Source organism: Terrapene carolina, unplaced genomic scaffold (genome assembly GCF_002925995.2).
Source record: "Terrapene carolina triunguis isolate 2854851 unplaced genomic scaffold, T_m_triunguis-2.0 Scaffold18, whole genome shotgun sequence".
Taxonomy (NCBI): domain Eukaryota; kingdom Metazoa; phylum Chordata; order Testudines; family Emydidae; genus Terrapene; species Terrapene triunguis.
Window position 1 is genome coordinate 14216569 of NW_020664369.1, and position 20823 is coordinate 14237391.

The 20823-nt window shown below is 40.7% G+C and overlaps 1 protein-coding gene across 6 annotated transcripts in view; it reads right to left on the minus strand.

Moving 5' to 3' along the window:
• Nucleotides 1-20823, minus strand: part of LOC112116495 (protocadherin-9) — an 883541-nt gene that overhangs the window by 326659 nt on the left and 536059 nt on the right. For 3 of the 6 annotated variants that reach the window (XM_024214010.2, XM_024214007.2, XM_024214005.2), the window contains one exon: nt 11731-11764. The exons of the other annotated variants lie outside the window; for them this stretch is intronic. In XM_024214010.2, coding sequence (XP_024069778.1) covers nt 11731-11764 — 34 coding nt within the window. The remainder of the gene's footprint in view (nt 1-11730; nt 11765-20823) is intronic. 6 annotated transcript variants of the gene reach the window in all.

Sequence of the window (20823 nt, forward strand, 5' to 3'; positions counted from 1 at the left end):
CACGGTAGATTTGCCCACGCCAAAGTGGTTCGCGACTGACCGGTAGCTGTCCGGCGTTGCAAGCTTCCAGAGGGCTATGGCCACTCGCTTCTGGACAGTCAGGGCTGCTCGCATGCGGGTGTCCTTGCGCTTCAGGGCAGGGGACAACATCTCACAAAGTTCGAGGAAAGTCCCCTTCCGCATGCGAAAGTTTCGCAGCCACTGGGATTCATCCCAGACCTGAAGCACTATGCGGTCCCACCAGTCCGTGCTTGTTTCCCGGGCCCAGAATCGCCGTTCAACAAAATCCACATGCCCCATTGCCACCGTGATGTCCTGGGCGCTGGGGCTCGTGGTTTCTGACAGCTCTGTGCTACTCTCCGACTTCAGGCCCTCACGGCGGTGTCGTAGCCTCCTCGCCTGATTTCTCTGCATCTGCCTCTGGGAAAGGTGTATGATAAGCTGCGAGGCGTTGAGAATGGCCACAACTGCAGCGATGGTCGCAGCGGGATCCATGATCGCAGTGCTGTGGCGTCCGCGCTGTCACTGATCAAAAAGTGTGCGAACTGATTTCCCGCCGGCGCTTTCAGGGAGGGAGGGAGGGCGGTAGTGACTGACGGATGACGACAGTTACCCAAAAGCACCCTCGCCACATTTTTTTACCCAGAAGGCATTGGCGGATCGACCCAGAATTCCAATGGGCAGCGGGGACTGCGGGAACTGTGGGATAGCTGCCCACAGTGCACTGCTTCCAATGTCGACGCTTTCCCTGGTAGTGTGGACTGACAAAGTCGAATTACTGTCCTTAGTGTAGACACATACGTTCGACTTTCTAATATCGATTGCACATATTCGATTTAACTAAAATCGAACTACTCTCGTAGTGTAGACATACCCTCAGACGCGCTCTGTTAATATGTGTGTGAGTGTTCGTCTGATTCTGGGGCTGGAAGAACCCAGCCCTGGGGAACCTAGGTCCTGCAGGATAGCTCCATTGGGAGGGAACTTGCAGAAGGGAGAAGTAGAGCTCCATATGAAAACACAAGTAACTCAAGCAGCACATTGATAGAATTACAGACCCCACCCCCGAAGAGTACCCCTAATAAATGAGTGTACCCCAAAGTAACGGGCAAATCTGGTAACATTCTGCATTTATCTCCAAACAACCACATTCAGAGTACTGTATTTCCAAAACAAGAGATGATGACACTAGCAGGACTTTCAGCAGCACAAGAAAGGCATTTTCTTTTAATATTTGTGAAGTAAAAGGGCAACATAAGGCAATATCAACAGTTGAGGAAAACAGATCTCTAAATTAGGGAGCCAATAAAAGTCCTTCTCTTCAAGACTATATGAAATAGTTAAGAAACAAACGGGTCTGACTCAGGTAAACAGAATCATCTGCAATTCCAAGAGCGTTCCAAAGGCCTCTAGGGTTATACAGCAAAGAAAGCTGATCGTAGTTAAAACAATAATTCCTCATACTAACAGGCATACACAATCCATTATGGCTGCTTCTACTCCATTGTCATGTCGGGGTGTTATAACAAGGGGATTGGATACATAAGAGTACCTAGATAGATATGAGGGTCATGTTTTTCCTGGCTGATTAGTCAGCTGAAGATACATTTCATAGCCTCAACAAGGACAGTGGGAGCTCCTTAGCTGACAGCTCAGTTTTTGAAGTTGTCCAGTGAAAGAAGAAAGGTTTCAGCTGTAGTATTGCAGCACCTCACAAATATCAATGGAGTTATTCTCATAACTCTATGGTCAGCAAGCATTATCTCAATTTCACTGATGGGGAACCAAGGCATACGGACATACATGACTTGTGAAAGGTCAATCAGGAAACTTAAGGTAGAGCCATGAATATAACACAAGATCTCCCAAGTCCCATTCTGGTGCATTAACCCCAGAACATCTTTCCTTTCCCTACAGCCCAAAATGTGATCCATCCTAACACATCAGGCACTCAAAATAAGGAAGTATTGTGAGCATGCAACATTCCAAGCACCTTCCCAAGCAGCCTTTCCCTCCCTTTGTCAACCTTGTTGGCCTTCCAAAACATACTGAACCCTCCTTGCTGAATAACATTGAGGACCACTGTGCTTTTGTTTTGAAAGGAAAGCTGCCCATATTTCTTTTCCTCACTAAGTTAAGTCAAACTGTTGGCAGTCAAGGAGCTCACAATATCCTTGTTCCATCTCATCTATACAGTCACTAACTACAGCATTTCAAATGCATTTTTCCTCCAGATGGGATCAATCTATGATGAATAACAAGCTTTATGATCAATGTACAGCACACCTAAAACATCCTGGTCATGGATGGCAAGCCCTTATGATCTCAATGCAAGTTTTTAGCTGTATTTCATACACACACAGAATACCTCTACTAGCTTGTTAGCACTTTTCTAATTACAAAACCTGTCTGCACTAAATTCACTTTTTAAAATATATGTATTTTTAAATGAGTGACTTTTATCCATGGAGACTGTATTAATAACCGAAACTATTCTAAATATACATTCTTAGCAGATACCATAGCCACTTTGAAGCAGTAAGAAATAGTCTAAGAAGAAAGAACGTTGGGAATGTACAAGTATCAGAAATTAATCAGCAACGAAATTTTTGCAGTGGCTACAGCAAAACTTAAAGATCTGCATAATATATAACCATGTATCATTGTGTGAGTAACATTCTATCATTTAACAAATCCATTAGATCTTGACATCATGGATTTCAGACCCATTTGAGGTCAACCATGCAATAATCTACATTTGATTAAGGCATCAAATGAGCCTACAAATCACTAAGGCTGGACAAGCCATTTGAAAACCTTTCTGCCCTGTAAGATTCTGCTGAGCTGAATCCAAATGTTGCAAGTGAAGGTTCAATATACACCATGACAATGTGGAGGCTGTTTGTGTCACAACATTGATGCAAACTTGCTTATATCACATCACATTTTGAGCATGATTTAGGGAAATACAACTTAGATGGAGTTACTATAAGGTGGGTACATAACTGGCTGGAAAACCATTCCCAGAGACAGGTTTCAGAGAAGCAGTTGTGTTAGTATAATCCGCAAAAAGAACAGGAGTACTTGTGGCACCTTAGAGACTAACAAATTTATTTGAGTTATCAGTGGTTCACAGTCATGCTCGAAGGGCATAACAAGTGGGGTCCCGTAGGATCAGTTCTGGGTCTGGTTCTGTTCAATATCTTCATCAATGATGTAGATAATAGCATACAGAGTACACTTATAAAGTTTGTGGATGATACCAAACAGAGGCATGCCAAGTGCTTTGGAGAATAGGATTAAAATTCAAAATGATCTGGACAAACCAGAGAAATGATCTGAAGTAAATAGGATGAAATTCAATAAGGACAAATGCTCTTAGGAAGGAACAATCAGTTGCACACATACAAAACGGGAAATGACTGCCTAGGAATGAGTACTGCAGAAAGGGATCTGGGGGGTCGTGTGGATCACAAGCTAAATATGAGTCAATAGTGTAACACTGTTGCAAAAAAAAAAAAAACCCCCATCATTCTGGGATTTATTAGCAGGAGTCTTGTAAGCAAGACACAGAGAAGTAATTCTTCCACACTGATCGGGCCTCAACAGAAGTATTGTGTTCAATTCTGGGCACCACATTTCAGTAAAGATGTGGACAAATTGGAGAAAGTCAAGAGAACAACAACAAAAATGACCTATGACAGAAGATTGAAAAAAATGGGATTGTTTAGTCTGGAGAAGAGAAACCTAAGAGGGGACATGGTAACAGTTTTCAAGTACATAAAATGTTGTTACAAGGAGAAGGGTGAAAATTGTTCTCCTTAATCTCTGAGGATAGGACAAGAAGCAATGAGCTTAAATTGCAGAAAGGGCGGTTTAGGTTGGACATTAGAAAAAACTTCCTGTCAGGGTGGTTAAGTACTGGAATAAATTGCCTAGGGAGGTTGTGGAATCTCCATCATTGGAGACTTTTAAGAGCAGGTTAGGCAAACACCTGTCAGGGATGGTGTAGATAATACTTAGTCCTGCCACAAGTGCAAGGGACAGGACTAGATGACCTTTCGAGGTCCCTTCCAGTCCTATGATTCTATTAGTGTTGCTGCTATTGAAATCTAAACTTTTCTTCATATATTCAATCCTAGATTATCATTAGAACTGGGCAAAACTCCGTAGTTTAAGAATTCCTTTCAATTTATCTCATTCCTGATGTACATGTATTTGCACTGCATTTGTTTGAGTTTTAGATGGACACAAAAATCGAAATTCAACTGAAACCCCCTTGTAAATCTATGAAGCAGGCCAGGATCCCTCAACTGTTCTTTGAACCTGGGCTGAGTTTTAATTTTAACCAAACCCAACATATTTTGTGTTGTTTCAAGTGTCACTGAAACACAGCCCCCTTTAGTCACCTGGTGCAGGAGATTCCATACAGCTCATCCCGCTAAAGGATTATTTCACATATGAGAATGATACAGAAAATTTCTCATGCCTTTGATATTGTTATATCAGGGATCGGCAACCTTTGGCATGTGACCCATCAGGGAAAGCCACTGGCAGGCCAGGACCGTTTATTTACTTGCAGCGTCCGCAGGTTCAGCCGATCGCAGCTCCCGCTGGCCATGGTTCACTGCTCCAGGCCAATGGGGGCTGCGAGAAGCGGCGGTCAGCATATCCCTCGGCCCGTTGCCGATCCCTGTGTTATAGTATTGTGACACTGGCTGACCACGTCATGCTAGAATGTATTCAGGTCAGTTCACTTGTGTAGATCAAGGTAAGGGTTAGATGTATAAGTGTATATTCAGATGTTTCAACTTAATGAAAACTAGTGAAATTTTACTGGTATTGTTTTGGCTTATCTGTTCCTGTCATACTTCAACAGCAAACACTGTATGGTAAATAGCCTTTTTACTAAATTACTCAAAGAAATCTTGTGAAATGCAAATGAAGGACTTAAGGACTTTAACAGAAAATGCTAATTTCAAAGAAGTTGGCCATCATGTATATGGTCGAGGTCAAAAGTCTAAGTGCATCCCTCACTCACCATCAAAGGAAAAGCCCATATTGGTAGAGAGACTTCTTTCTTTGGGAAGATACTATAACTATGGATTCAAGGAAAGATCCTGTATTTCTGAACTGTTTGGATTCTAACGGGACAGAATAACTGAATGAGAAGACAGCGATCCTCAGAGATATTATGGATAGTGCTGAAAGACTTTTGGGAGACTGGCAGTTTAGTACATCATCATTTGGAGTTACTAACTGTGATTTATCTCTTGTTATATTTTACCTGCTTTAAACTCTCAATAACTCATTTCTTTTCTAAGTTAATAAATCCTTAGTTAGTTTACTATAGAATTGGCTGCCAGCGTTGTCTTTGGTGTAAGATCTGGAGTACCAATTGATCTGGGGTAAGTGGCTGGTCCCTTGGGACTGGAAGCAACCTGATGGTGTGATTTTTGGTTTTAATAACCTTTTATCACAAAGTTCAGTGTGTCTGGGTGGCAAGAGAGACTGGAGAGTCCAAGGGGACTGTCTGTGACTTCATGGTAAGACTGGTACGGAGATCCAGGAGCTCACATTTGTTACTGGCTTGGTGAAATATTATTATAGAACACACCACCAGTTTGGGGTGTCTGTCCTGACAGTCTTCTGACAGTCTGCCCTGAGGTAAGTATTCAGAGTTGAGCCACTCTAGACAGCATGACAAGTATCATCAGTGTTTTCCAACTTATAGAGATTATTCAAGTTACACTATGAATGCAATTTTGTTCTGGGGAAGGTATTTGAGACTAGTTGGCCAGCCACCTGATGCCTTTCATCATAACAACAAACAAAATTGAAGTACACAACAGCAAAACAGCCCTGAGTTAAACTGATTTAGTTGCCTATTGCTCATCGCAAAAAATGAGAGCTGATCATGGCTTTCCAAGAATATGAATTTCAGTTTGTTTAAATACTGGATATAAATAATAGCTATAGTATTTTGTGAATGTCAACAGCAACAACAACAAAATGCCTTTCTTTGAAAATATTCCTAATCTTATTGTTCAGGTACAGAACAATAAAGCTGTGTTTGCCACAGCATATTACATTTTCATGGTAAACTTGTTTTATTTCAAAGCATTAAAACCTATTTAAAAATACACTTTAGTCATAGCTTATCTTTTCCCCCCATATATTCTGCTGTCACAGTTTTTCACACTTTTGTTGCCTTGATGTCATGAGTTGTAATTAAAAATGAACAAACAAATTTTTAAAAAAGTAGAGTAAAAAATCTGGAGCTCTTTGGCTGCTTTCCAAATGCTGTAGATTGGTATGAATGTTAAATGTATTGTGCCTAAGTACTGTATTTTCAGCAGACAGGTTTTGTAAATATAGGTTGATACTAGATTTACTACAGTATTCTTCAGTAAATGGCACAAAACAATCTTAAAGCCCTTACTGAGGCAAAACAATTGACTTTAAGTGAATTTTTACTTTAATGAGTAATTTTGCCTGAGCAAGAACTTTTGAAACCCCTGTAACAATGTAGTAAGCTTTAGGGACTGATTTTCAGAAGTGTTCAGCACTGTCTCCACTGGGCCAGGCATGTCAAGACAGTTTAATTTAAGTATTCAGTTTTGAAAAAAATTATCAGCAACCAACAGCTCCCATTGTTCTCAATAAGCACTTTTTGAAATCTGGCCCCTTTATATAAGTACTGATACTGATACAAAAATGGTAGTTTTTGGGTGCAGACCTCTTTTGAAAATTTGACCCATGATGTTTTGTATCACTACTGTATTATGTTTATTAATAAAGTGTCTAAGACAAAATTTGTATTACTGTTCTGGGTCTCTGCTTCCCAGAGCTACAGAACTGCCCACAAATTCACCCTTTGCCTTAGAATGTATCTGCAGAATATAATCTAAAATTAAAAAAGAAAAAAAAGTCCTCTAGCCTATATTGTTGCAAAGTTAACATGCTGAATGAAAACCATGTATGAAATGACAATGTTGTCCTCGTTAGTTATAAACCAAAAGCCTAAACAATGGACCTGATTTTCTTCTCAACACAACTGTAAGTTAAGGACCCTAATTACTGTTTCTCCAAACAAGTAAGAGTCACCAGACCTTGTTGTTCAAACCAAGTTGAATTAAGCAATGCAGAATGGCCAACCATTGCCACCTATTATATCCAACAAGGGAATAGATCCTCATTTGATGCAAACTGTCAGAGGTATTGAAGTCAAATTTGGAATATATTTGCATCACCTCACAATCTGTCCCTCACCCCCATCCTCTGCAATCCCAGTTTTGGATTCGGCTAAGCTTTGTGAAAATAAAGGAGAGAAGAAGATTAAAAAAGAGAAACAACGGTGGAGAAAAAGAAAGCAAAGCCAATCTGACATTTTTTCTGATGACATGACAGAATTGCTTAATCTACAGAAGCTCAGAAAACAGCATGAAAACAATATATTCTGAATGAGAACAATGAGGGAAAGATCTGTAAGCCACATATTCTACTGATTCTAAAACCCACACATGAACAACAGATAAAGTTAGATCAACAGAAAGAGGGAAATATACTCCTGAAGGATAGGGAAAAATGGAGAAGAGAAAAAGTTGTATGTGCACACTGTTAGAGGAAAATGTTAGGTAATAAATATATGTGTGGAAAGGCTATGTTTCTACTGAGGCCCAGGCGGGGGCTGTTTTCTGTAGATTGGCCCTCTTTGGGTCGTATCAGATATTGTGATTTATTGCATTGCAGCACCCAGTTCACTCTCATATAATTTGCTTGATAGGACTGAGCCTGTAACTGGAGCAGAAGAGATGAAGGTCAGATGTACTGAAATAATAAAATAAATACTAATAAAATAATAATAATACATAAACCCAGAAAAAATAGACTGACAGCTTTAGTCCGAAATGACAGACAGGTTTCCAGAGTACCATTAAATTTTAGTAGTGTAACATAACACAGGTAATACATGGTTACTTCTTTGTCTCTGCTAGCCAAATTCTTCTCAGGGCTGGAGATATTTGGAGGAGGAATTCTAATTTGATCATGGAGTTGTGTGGTGGGGGACACCCTATTTATTTCTTTTAACTCAAGCCAAAAGAGGCCAGTAAATCCACAGACATATATCTAAATTATTTAAAGACTGAAATAATATTTCCCTCAGGGTGGAACTGGACCAGATACTTCTAAGAGGCAGGTTCTCTACAATAATATAAAGTAACTCTGCTAAATGAGTTTACCAAAAGGATTAAAAGTCTCCAAAAGTTCATATATATGTATGGATTTTCACTGGCTTTAAAAAACATTAAATTGTAAAAAAAAAATAAAAAAAAAATAGCTTACAACTCAGAAGGCCAGGTTTTTTTGATTTAAATTTCCTTTAAAGGAATCACTCCTATACCTGCAAGCCTAGAATGTACTTCTATGGGCAGACTGAAAAGTCCTCAAAACAAAGATTTATATAATTTAGATCAGTCATCATCGAGAAGTACTCCCCCACTCCCTTTCAAACAGAATTGTAGGACAGTGGCAGGCTGGGCAGGGGTTGCTAGGAATTTCCAAGAATGAAGGGCTCCTTGCCTCTCCCAACCAATTGTGGATCAGATTTGTGTTGGACCAAGGCACAGGTTTGTCTATGGAGCCCTCTTTTTTGTAAGAGTAGGGGAGTGGTGCCTACCTCTTCTTTAAGACTGAGTTAAGGGATAAGCAAAAGGCTATTCAGCCTCTCCTTCTGCTGCAGCAGTGTTTTCCCTCCCACCCACAAGCTGGGGCAGGGTCTCAAGCCAAGCATTCAGCCCTTTTCCTCAGACTATGATATTAGTGTTGAATTGGAGCATGCATCACTGTTGTTATGCCAACTAACCTTAGGTTTCTTTACTGTTCAGGTCAATGCTGAATCTCATTTGGGTTTCCACATATTTTGGAATGTTATATTGTAACTTCAAAGATGGACATACATTTAATCTCCTGCAAAGTGAGGGAGGGAGATCTCTCGCCCAGAACTGTGGGACTCAAAGGCAGCCTCAGAGGTGACCTGAACCTTCTCATTGGGAATGGAGGGTGTGGCCCAAACTGGCTGGGTAGTGACTTTGAGTCCACCAGTCAGAATAAAAGGTGGCTCGTGGTCACTCTGAGTGACTACAGCTACCTTTTGCTGCACTATATTCAGCCCCCCCCCTTTTCTCATGTTAATACTGCTGTCATTTATCTAATAAATGTGCCGTCTTTGTGTCTAGTTTGTAAGGGCTTTTTCCTGGACAATGGAAAGACTGACGTACATTTTTTAACCACAGAAAATAAACACAACGCTGTCATTTATTTCACTTCAAGTACTGCCTTCCTAATATCCAATTAGAATATAGATATTAGGTGCTTATTAGGAAAAGGATTTATCTACAATTGCCTTGACTCAAAGTAAAATAAATTTGACGTAACAAGAAAATTAAGTGGTAAAATTTAATCTCACCTAACTAATGGTATTGCCTTGCTCAATGTGTGAGTCAGTTAGCAATAATACTACTACTTCATATTTTAGTCTTTAAAAAACAGAATTAATGTGTCTAAGGGTTAGGAAACCAAGTGAATTCGGGAGGGAGGGAAAAATCTATATGCTGTATAGAATACGGTAACACTCTACAATAGGAGACATCAATAAGGTTTCCTTGGTAGGCAACTAAGCTAACGTGTTAGTAAATCTGTAGGATACTAGTCATCAAACTGCTGTAATCTAGTAAATTGTAATTCACCAGTACCATCAAGTGATTTTCTCTGGACATATAGAAGGGTGGCCAAACTTACTGACCCTCCGAGCTGCATACGACAATCTTGAGAAATTCGAGAGCCAGGGTTCACCTGCCAGACTCAGGGCTTCAGCCTTGTGGGAGGTGGCTGATGGGACTCAGGGCTTCAGCCCTGCTCCTGCTGAAGCCCCGAGCACTGGCAGGTGCATCCCATGGGGCTGAAGCCTCGAGACCTCCCTCCCCACTGGGCAGAACCCCTACCCCACCACCCCACGGCAAGGCAGAGGTCCTGAGCTTCCCCCCTCCAGTCTGGTAGGTAGAGAATGAGGGAGGCATGGGGGTCTCCATGAGGTGCACTTTAACTGTGAAAGAGCCGCATGTGGCTTGCAAGTTTGGCCAAACCTAACATATAGGATAAAAGTTTCAAATTGGATGTCTAAAGTTAGTTTCAAAAATCCATAGATAGATACTGAGGACAGTGTTTTCAAACTTAAGAGCCTGATGGTAACCTTCAAACTTCAGGTACTCGAGTTTGAAAATCTTGGCCTACCCACCCTACTATGGATTCAGCAACATAACTTTAAACACATAAGTTTGAAAATTCTGTCCATTTGCTGTTTAAAGTGGGATGCCTCAGTGGGGTGGATATCAATGACAAAGACGTAATAAACTAACTCTACATTACTTTATCCTGTTACTCTTCTATACTCTATTAAATTAGTTGTTTTTGCAAGGCAGAACACAAAGAAGTCAGATAAAACTTAATAGTTTGTAATGGAATTATATTTTATATGCTCTTTAGAGGTTGAAAGACTTATGTGTTCAGTTTGATTTTGGTAACTAGCTGCCAGAACTGCAGAACTCAGATGGCACACTGTAAGTGCCCTAAATTGGAGAGGAACCACAGAAGCACTGCACCACTTATTATAAGCTCTCCACACTCTTACAAATTTTGCAGTAGTAAAAAGCGTATGTGGATGAATAATGCATACTGTTTGTTAAAAAGTTGGGGGAAATGCTTCAAATGAAGCAGGGGCTCCAAACGCACCAGCAGAACATGCACAAACACCTTCCCTGGCATGGAAAACAAGGTGATTGGCCTGTAGCTCTTATATTTACTGAGCGGTCCCTTGCCCTTATAAAGTGAGATCAGAATACTGTCCTTCCAGGCAGTTGGCAAGGTTCCAGTTCTCCGGGGAAGATAGGCCAGTAGTGATTCTGCTACCAGGTCAATAGCACATTTTAGCAGCTCTGCAGGTATGCCATCAGTGCCAGCTGTGACTCCGCTTTTCAGTTTGCATATGACTCACTTCACTTCATCTAACATTGGTGCATCAGTACAAGTGTCTGCATCCGAAACCACAGTGGTGGCCAAATCATCCAGCTTTGAGAAAGTGGCAGCTGGAAGGTGGTTCAGGGCTCTGTGATAATATTCCAGCAAGCATGAGAGGATGTTGTCATTCAATTCACATTGACAGACTTGGCTGCTGTTCTGGATGTCGTTCATAGCAACTACCTCTTGACCGCTGAGATGGTGGATCACATGGAATGCCAGCTTTAAGTCTCCACTGGCTAAGCTGAGTTCAACATCATCCACCACTTGGTTATAATATGCCTTGTGATCACAAGGTGCCAGGGTATTGAACTTTCACGTCAGTTGATTATGAGTGCGCTTATCACTATGCTTGCGGGCTGTGGCCTTCAATTTAATTATCTGGAAGGCCTCCTCTGATAGCCATGGTTGACATGCTGGGTGCTTATAGCTGATCATCTGCTTGGTGAATTGGTGGAGAATGCAGATGAACAGAGATCAGGAGATTTCGACATTTTCTGGAAGGTCATTTAGAGCCAAGAAACATTTGCTAACATCGATACAAAACCTGTTGACTAAACCTGGAACACCGAGAAGTGCATCAGTGTCAAACTTCTACATAATTGCAGAGGGCTTACTTACTCGTCAAAGCATCAGTGTCATGCGGGCAACCACTATGTGGTGACCCATGTTTGTGGCACATTCCGCACTGCAATACACTCTGCAGGAGGTGAAGGTGTCATATGTAACGATGCGGTCCAACTCCTTCTGAGTGACGCCATCATGAGAGATCCAGGACATCCAGTGTATGTGTTGCCGCTTGAACCATGACCCAAGAATGGATTTTGGGAGGTGCAGAATGTGCCCAATTTGCAGGGAGTGCCAGTAACTGCATTTAGGTCGCCAGGATAACAAGATTATCATGTGGAGGGATGGTGTGTACTAGAGATTCCAATTGATCATAGAAATTATCTTTTTTGTCTAAATCAGCAGATTCCTCTGTCGATGCATGGGTTACTATGTCAGGGAGGTGACCATGCCAATGTTTAAGATGTGCCATAAGTAATCAAGAAGACATGGGCATCCAAGTTATCAAGGAGGACTTGGCAATAGTAATGCTACCCCATGTGAGTGATTAGGACCACTGGAATACAGAAATAATGAATCTTCCACCTTGTGCCATCCATGATCTATCAGTCTTGCTTCCATTAGACCAGCCATTAATATGCCAAGATGGTCCATTTCATGTGAGACAGCAACCTGATCACCATGCCTCTAAAGATTTGCAACTTTCCTGACTTGGCAGAGATCCCAGCTATGTTTGAATACATATATTGCAGACGCCATCTGCTAACATGCATCGGAAGCATCGTCCGCAACGGTCAGGCTTTATGAGGAACAGGTCCACATTAGATGACATTTTGGCCCTCTGTTTGTTTTCAGAGATACACCATGATTTCAAGAAGCCTCTGCACATGGCGTATGTTGCTCTTAAGGCTGAGTTTGAGTCAGTTGACGAAGGTGCACTATGCAAGGCCGTAAAGAGCGTAGGTGTCCTACCCACTCAGCTGGACTTGATTATCAAGCTGTATCATGGAACCACTGCCCATGTACATCTTGGGAATTGGATGTTGGCACCTTTTAAATCAGTGTTTGGTGTCAGGCAGGGCTATGTGTTGGCCCCTGCACTCCTTTTGTCAGGCAATGGATTTCATAATGCAGCATTCCATCAGATCAATGGGCATTAAGATTGGTGATATCTCGCTCTCAGACCTTTACTATGCAGATGACATCATTCTTCCAGTACAGAGCCCTGACAGGTTTCACAAGGCACTCCAGCAAATGGAGGAGGAGTCGACTAAAGTTGGTCTCCATGTTTCGTGGTCTAACACAAAGCTGTAAAACCTAGGATTAGGTCCACCTGTGACCCCAATCTCATTGAATAATGAAACGTTTGAGGCAGTCTCCAGCTTTTGCTATTTGGATTCTATACTCACCAGTTCCTCCAACTCTCCCTGGATTAGCATCGCAGCATCTGCCATGGGTCATTTACAACAAATATGGAATCAATATCTTGGCATGCCAACCAAGTTCAGGATCTATTCAAGCTGTATCCTCTCCATACTGCTGTACAGTTGTGAAACATGGACACTATGCCGTTCAGACTGGGCAAAACTAGAGGCTTTCCACACAAAATGCCAACACTGTATACTGGGCATAAAGTGGAAGGACTTCATTTTTAATGCGGATGTTTACAGTTGCTCCTGTCTACAGACTACTGGGGCCATTGTCCACAAATGACATCTTATGCTTTTAGGACATCTTACAAGAATGCCACAAGACATTCCGTCAAACGCCTTTTTCCGGGTGGCTTGTAACATCAGGGATACAAGGGGGAGAGGCGGCCCAGAGGCAGGCTCCCTATTAAATGGGTGCATCAAATCTGTTCCGATGTTGGACTTTCGGCCCGTCAAGCCCTTGTGACTGCACAGAAATGAAGCAAATGTTGAACAATCGCTACGGCCCACCGTTTGGCTAAGCATTGAAGAAGAAGCCGACTGTTAAAAAGTAGCAGCTGTTGCTGAAATTTTTCAAGTTCAATAGGCCAGATCATGTCCATATTTGAATCCTGTGGAACTCCACTAGGTTCTGTGAAGTGCATGGGGTGTAAGCCAGGACATCATTTGGGCCTTTTATCTTTATGTTGCATTTTAAAATGTGAGCAAGAAAAATAAATAATGAGCAAGAATTTGTCCCATCTGAAGAAGATGCATAATCTGGAAATTAATATATCAACAAATCTATTATAGCGCCCTCTCCATGAAATGAAATAGTAAAAATGTTAACTGTTATGATATTTGTAATTATATTTATATCATCAACATAAATTAAGGTTATATCCATTTAATTAATTACACTTGCAAATTATCAGTGTCATCAACTAAGGCTTACTAATTATATTGAGTATGTTAATATATTACATGGTCTGATGTCAATAACTATTCTTGATGTGGCATTTTCTTGGCCTAGCTGCTAATTCATCTGCTATACAAATGCACTCTCTGTTTATGGTTTCAACACTGTCAGTCACTGAAGTACAAATGCAGATTCATGTGGTGCCAGAAAGCAGGAAACTTCCCAGAGATCTTCAGGAAAAAGAGAGCTGATGAAAATCCCTTTAGTATTCTGTTCTGTTAGCTTTCTTTAACACAGTGTATGACCTTGGAAATCAAGCAGGCCATGGCTCTTGTGTAAAGGTAGCAAGCTTGTGTCTGAAGGGATGTGGCCTTCACTATATATTATGATTAACCTCAGGTCTTGAACACTTGACTTACAAAATTGTTAAATTGAAGAGAGTAAAAAATGTGCTTTAAACTTTTGCAATGTGCTGCTTCAACAATACAAGACCAGTTAACCAGTAAGAACCTCTGTGACACTAGACATTAAAGTAACTCAGGTTAAAAGGAAACTTTTTTTTAAAAGTTGACTATTTAATTGATTCACTATCTCAAATGATCAGTAGGACTTAAATTGTCAGTATAAACATCAGCAATTTAAGCATTAATCTTCACATTTTAGCAATTTGTGAATAAACAGAACTGCAGAAAATACTGCATTATTCCTAGATAAAACAAACACTAATCTGTGCTAAAACAACTTTAATCCTCACAATGGCTCTCAGGATATTTTAAAGTACAAAATGTAGAATCTCAGTTTAAGGCTGCTAACAGGGGAATAATACATTAGAACATTGCCTCTTGAACTAGTACTAGTACATGTAATGGATATCTGTCACTGACAGCTCACTGGGTTACATTTAATTTTGAGTCATCAGTCATGTCTTCTCCTGCGAGTATGGGAAGTGGCAACAACAGCAGGATTGCCCTTTGAGGATAAACCCTTTTACATGCCATGATTCTCGTAAGCAGCCATACATCTATTGACACAATGGACATCATAACTGTCATGTTAGACAAATGGATCCACATGGAAAAGCCAAAAGTGGACATGACTGTCAAAGATAATTTGGTTAACTAAGTATGTAATGTGAAATATGTGCAATATGCAATATTTTAATGCAGAAATGAATCTCTTGATTATCCAGATCTATTGCATATATTATATGCTAGTTAAAATACCCGATGACCCAGTTGCATCCCTATTGTCTAGAAAGTTCTGACAAGAATGCAATGCTGCAACATATGTTCAGCATGCACCTGTGTTTAGCCATTGTGGACGTGGAGCGGTCCTGAAAAGCTGCTCAGGAGACTGCAGACTTCTAAGCTGGTCACACCACTGCACTGAAATCTAGCACATCAGAAAAAAAATTTTGTTTGCTTAAATAGAAGTTACGGATTTTGGATAAGATATCCGAAAGGGTCTCTTGTGATTTTTCACTGTGCAACACATATGACAGGAAGCAGCAGCTACAAAACATCCCCTTCATTTGCTTGTGTACGCACGTATGCACACAGAAAGATCCCTACATATAAATATCTCCTGATGTCACATCTTGAAAAACTAAATCCATAAGAAAGTTCAGGTCTTTCAACGGTTGAACTGTGGTTTCTCAGCGTGTGCTTTATTCCAGTGCCATGATCATTACATAGTGGAAAAGGCTCGTGCTTGATACAAGATCTGAAAGTAAGTGAAGAGTAACCTGTTCAGCCCTCTCTGTGCAAAGAGATTTCTTATAAGCTTGTAAAAGATGCATGTACATCTGTATCTGCATTTTTAAAAAATACATCTGGAATCTCATTTAGCAACAGAACATAAAGGGGAAAAAAAAGCAAATAAGGTCCCTTAGTCCACTTGTACAGCAGCATGCACAAAACAGGGCTCCTACCACAGTAGTAAAGCAGCATAATCCAATATAATCTCTGTTTGGTTAGGACAGAATTAAAATTAGGACAAACCACTGGGGACCACCACTACCACCAAACACTTGACCCACTTCAGTCATTTATGTAGCAGATGGTGTGCTCTTGCCCTTTTTAAAGTTATAGAGAAAACAAGAGTTTTCTTACTAGCAGGCTGGCTTTAGAAAATGCCGTCAAATCTGCAGCCACAGGGGTCTCCAACAGAGACAGATTGAGATGCTGGATTGATATTCACTTCATATGCTTTGGTGCTGTTAGTGTGGAGCCTGAGCTGATTTTGTGCTTACTCAGCTCTGTGGTGATAATCTGAACCCTTATGGGTGAATCTTTGACTTTGCAGGTATGGGGCACTATAGGAATAGCTTGGTGGAGTCTCAGAGTTGCTTCAGCTGATTCTCAAAAGTTCTGCTTAGTTTCCTCTAGTGAAGGGGTTCCCAAACTTGGTTCGAGGCTCGTTCAGGGTAAGCCCCTGGCGGGCCATGAGACGCTTTGTTTACCTGAGTGTCCACAGGTACAGCTGCTCGCAGCTCCCAGTGGCCTTGGTTTGCCGTTCCCAGCCAATGGGAGCTGCGGGAAATGGTGTCCCGGCCCGCGCCGCTTCCTGCAGCTCCCATTGGCCGGGAACGGCGAACCGCGGCCACTGAGAGCGGCCGTACCTGCGGACGCTCAGGTAAACAAAGTGTCTCCTGGCCCGCCAGGGGCTTACCCAGTACAAGCCATAACCAAGTTTGGGAACCCCTGCTCTACTGATACATTCATTCAAGAACATACAGCTTTAAATGTTCTTGGCACACTGTGAATTCTCCATATTGCACACATACAACCATAGGGGGCTGAGGAAGCAAGACACTGTGGGTTTCAAGTTTGGTCAGAAAACATTTTCTGATGGGTGCATTTCCCCCCCGAATTTACATGCTACTGTTTAAAGTAAAGCTGACATTTTTAATGCACTCTGCACCTCTGGCCTTTGGGCCCACATTTATGACAGACAGCCTAGCTCCTGATGTGGTCATTCATCATACCCTCATTCTATATTTATTAATGCCATGCTAAACTATGGTACTAGCCAGGTAAACTGTTCTTAGTGAGAGTTTCATGCCTTATTTCACACCATTCATCTGAGGCTGCAACCTTTGATTCTAGAGTTTAAAGTGGATCAACTCCTATTTGTATGTGAACCACAACACCTATTTATATTCAGTGTGATTGCTGACTTTAAAAACTTTCCAGTTGTACTGACCATCTACCAATGGTAATCTCTACCTTTTGTAGTTGCTACCCCTTTTTTTATGTACTTTGACAAGACAGCAAAATCCCCAATGTAATATTTCACATTTCTATTTTGTGATAACAATCATTTTAAATTAAAGCATTAAAAATCAAGGTGCAAACACTGAAGGATTTCATACACAAATCCATACAAAGCTATAAAACTGCACCTTATAAATTGTGGAGAGCTATACATGACCATGACATTTCAAGGTCTTTAAGAGGGAGTAAACACAGAAATGCATATTCATACATTAAAACCACTGGTGTATATGCATTATAGTTGTGGAATGCTCAGTATTTACAATACATGAGATTACTTGGTTTAAGGAAGAATGGACAAAGCTCTTTTTGACTTTAGAGTTCAACCTTAGTATGATAGTTAAAATAAACTGGATGTATTTAGAAGAAAATTCCACCAAGTTGGCCTCATCATTTTGAAGTTAAATGTTTCTTATATCAGAAAGAATCCTGATCTACTACATGTCCTCCCCCGACAGATGGAAGAAAATATGATGGTAGTTTTGGATTTAAGGTGTTATCTCTCTATGGAATACATCACAGAGCTTAATGTCTGTAGAAGCCATCTTATCTCAGGCTTCACAGGTTACAAAACACACAGAATGAAGCTCAGACTCCTGGTTTGATCTTTAACTTTGACAGATCACAGATAGGGACATTTGAACGATTTTCCACCGGGCCTGTAGGTAAGGTGATAACTGATCAAACATGGCAGTTAACCATTGCCTACTTCACAGAAATCTTGAAAGTGGAAACTTTATCATATGAGCATAAGCATAGGCTTTCATTTTTTCCTAAGATGCAACTTTGCATGGTCATGAACACAAGTTTTTAACGCTGCAGGAGAACTTGAGACTTCCCCAACGCTTCTGAAAATCAGTGAAAGTGTACAGCTGACTGAGCCAAATTCAAATCTGACTTAAGCAGACAGAATTTGGTTGACTTCAATGGAATAAAGCCTGTTTGCACCAGGAGAGATAAACATCCAAAAAAGAGACAAACTGAATGGAAAAACTCATTGATTTCAATGAGCTTTGGATCAGGCCCTTTACCACTATGTTCACTAACATAAAAGACAGTAAAGGCTCAGATTCTTATGGATAGCTAGTAACAGTCTTTCTGTCCTAAATTAACAATGATAAAATCATTTGTATCGAGATGCCAGTTGCCTTCTCTCTCCTGAATGAGTATTCCCCTATATGCTTTTTTTACTATGTGATAATAAATTGCTATTTTTAATATTAAAAAAACAAACAAACAATCTGATTAGGACTTATTAAATAAGCTTTAAATATATCTAAATAACCTTTTGAGTATGGCATAGGATAGTATTTGCTGAATTCTGTGTTTAGTTGTTCTTGAACCAGACACATTCTCTTCTAATAGTGTACTTCTCCAGTTTCCAAATGGAGACCAAATCATTATGCACAACTAATGACACATATGTAAAATATGCCCTAATACACTTGAATTATATCTTGACCAAAAAACCGGTAGTCAAATAGTAACTGAAAAGTGAGATCAACAGTACAATACAAAGTGCTACTCAGTAATGTCTTGTTTCATTAAAGACCATTTCCTGAAGTCATTACTCAGAAGTCAGTGGGAATCCTGCCCCCAAAAAGACTGTAGATTTGGCTCAATGGCAATTCTTCTACTGGCATTTCCATCATTAAAAAGAGAGCGAGAGAGAGAGAGAGAGAGAGAATGAGACTATGGTGGCTAGCACAAAGTATTAATGTATGGGCCACACTAGGCCTTAAACTTTCATATAGTGACTGCTTTATCTGTGCACTGCCTAGGGTGCAAAGGCAAGGGACAAGGAGCCCATGGCTCCACCCTCCCAATGAATCAGATAGTAGCACTGAGAAGACACACAGTGGGAGAGTATATTTTGCCTTCTGGAGGAATATGGCATTAGGCAAGCTCTTTCCTGCCTGCCAAGAATTCCTCATAGAGCACAACCCTGTGACTCTGCGCCTCTTCCAACACAGGGCTGTGCCTTTAAGATATAGTTGAGCTCCAGCTCATCATGTGAAACACCTGGGATAAGGAGTGACTTTAGAATTCCAGCAATAGTTGGGACTTCCACCCCTACAAAGCAAGGTTAGCATGCATCATATCATGGAGCAGTGCAGCAAGTATAATTAACAGAGGACAGTAGAAATATGGTGGGGAAAATGACAGTTCAAAATGATGGCGTGGGTGACAACTTAACACCTACCTAGATCAATCTCTTCTGTCTGATTCACTCCTTTGGAAAAGAACAATTTCCTGATGTGGAATAGGCAAGGCAAAGTTAAGGGCATATTTGAACATCTTAGGTCTTGTCAGAGAGACAAGGTGGGTGAGGTAATATCTTTTATTGGACCAACTTCTGCTGGTGACAGAGACAAGCGTTTGAGCTTCTAAGGCAAAATGGAAATCTTAAAAAGAAACGGCAATCGTCACTGGTTGTTTTTATTATCGGGATTATTTAAATCGAATTTCTGAGATAAATGTATTCAGTACATAATACAAATTGCAGCCTAAAAACACACACACACACAAAACACATTAGCCAACCTAGCTAGGAATATGTTGCAAAAGACCAGTATGTACAGTCTTGACCCCTTGTTTTTAGAAAAGGTTAAAACTGTTTAAAGGAATTTCAGAGGAAACTTTATGGTTCAATTATCTAAACTGCAAAATGTTATTACATAATAATAATAATCCAGAGGCTAGCTGCATACAGTTAACTTCATAATGAAGAAGCCAAATGCTTCCCATGCTAGAAAAAAATCTGATCTAGTGCACGCTCTGGGTTGACAGATGGAAGGGAAAGAAAGGCAGATGTGCTCTAATTTCTTGACTTTTCAAAAAATGAATATCAGGCACAGATGAAACTGTTTCTGCAATATATTTGACTGAAGATATATACCAGAGCAATAATGCCGGATTTTCTCCATGATTTTGCCCATCGGTGTGGTCTCAAATGGAGTTCAGCAATGAGTAAACACCCAACAGCTGTCACTTTCCTCAGGAATGGCAGAACACCAGACAGGTCCAGTTTGTGAATCCTTTTACTACAGAGGACCATATGGAATGTTAGCCTGAATTTTAACAATGAAAATCAGGGGCCAGGTCAGACAAGCAGCACTTTAAACAATTCATGATACTGAGTTTCTAAGTTAAACTCAAAATGACAGACAAGCCAACATTTGAGGAAATACAAGGAGTCTCTCCCACCCAGAGGAGGTCTGATTGAAGTACAGGACTGGGAGACAGGAGGCCTAGGTTCTATTATTGGCTCTGTAACAGATTTCCTGTGTGACCTAATAGAAGTCACTTAGTCAATTCACTTCAATGGGCTTTGGATCAGACCTTTAAGGCTTGATCCTTCTAGGTGTTGAGTACCTCCTGAGAGGTGCCAAACGTCCTCAGCTGTCACTGATGTAAAACGGAGATGCACACATTCTTTGTCTGTCTGTAAACTGGTGACAACATCACCAGAGAGGCGCTGGGGAACTAAGCTCCATGATGCTTGTAAAGAAATGTTATACTCTCAGATAGAAAACACTATAAAAACAATTTTATTATTATCATTATTTTGATGGGG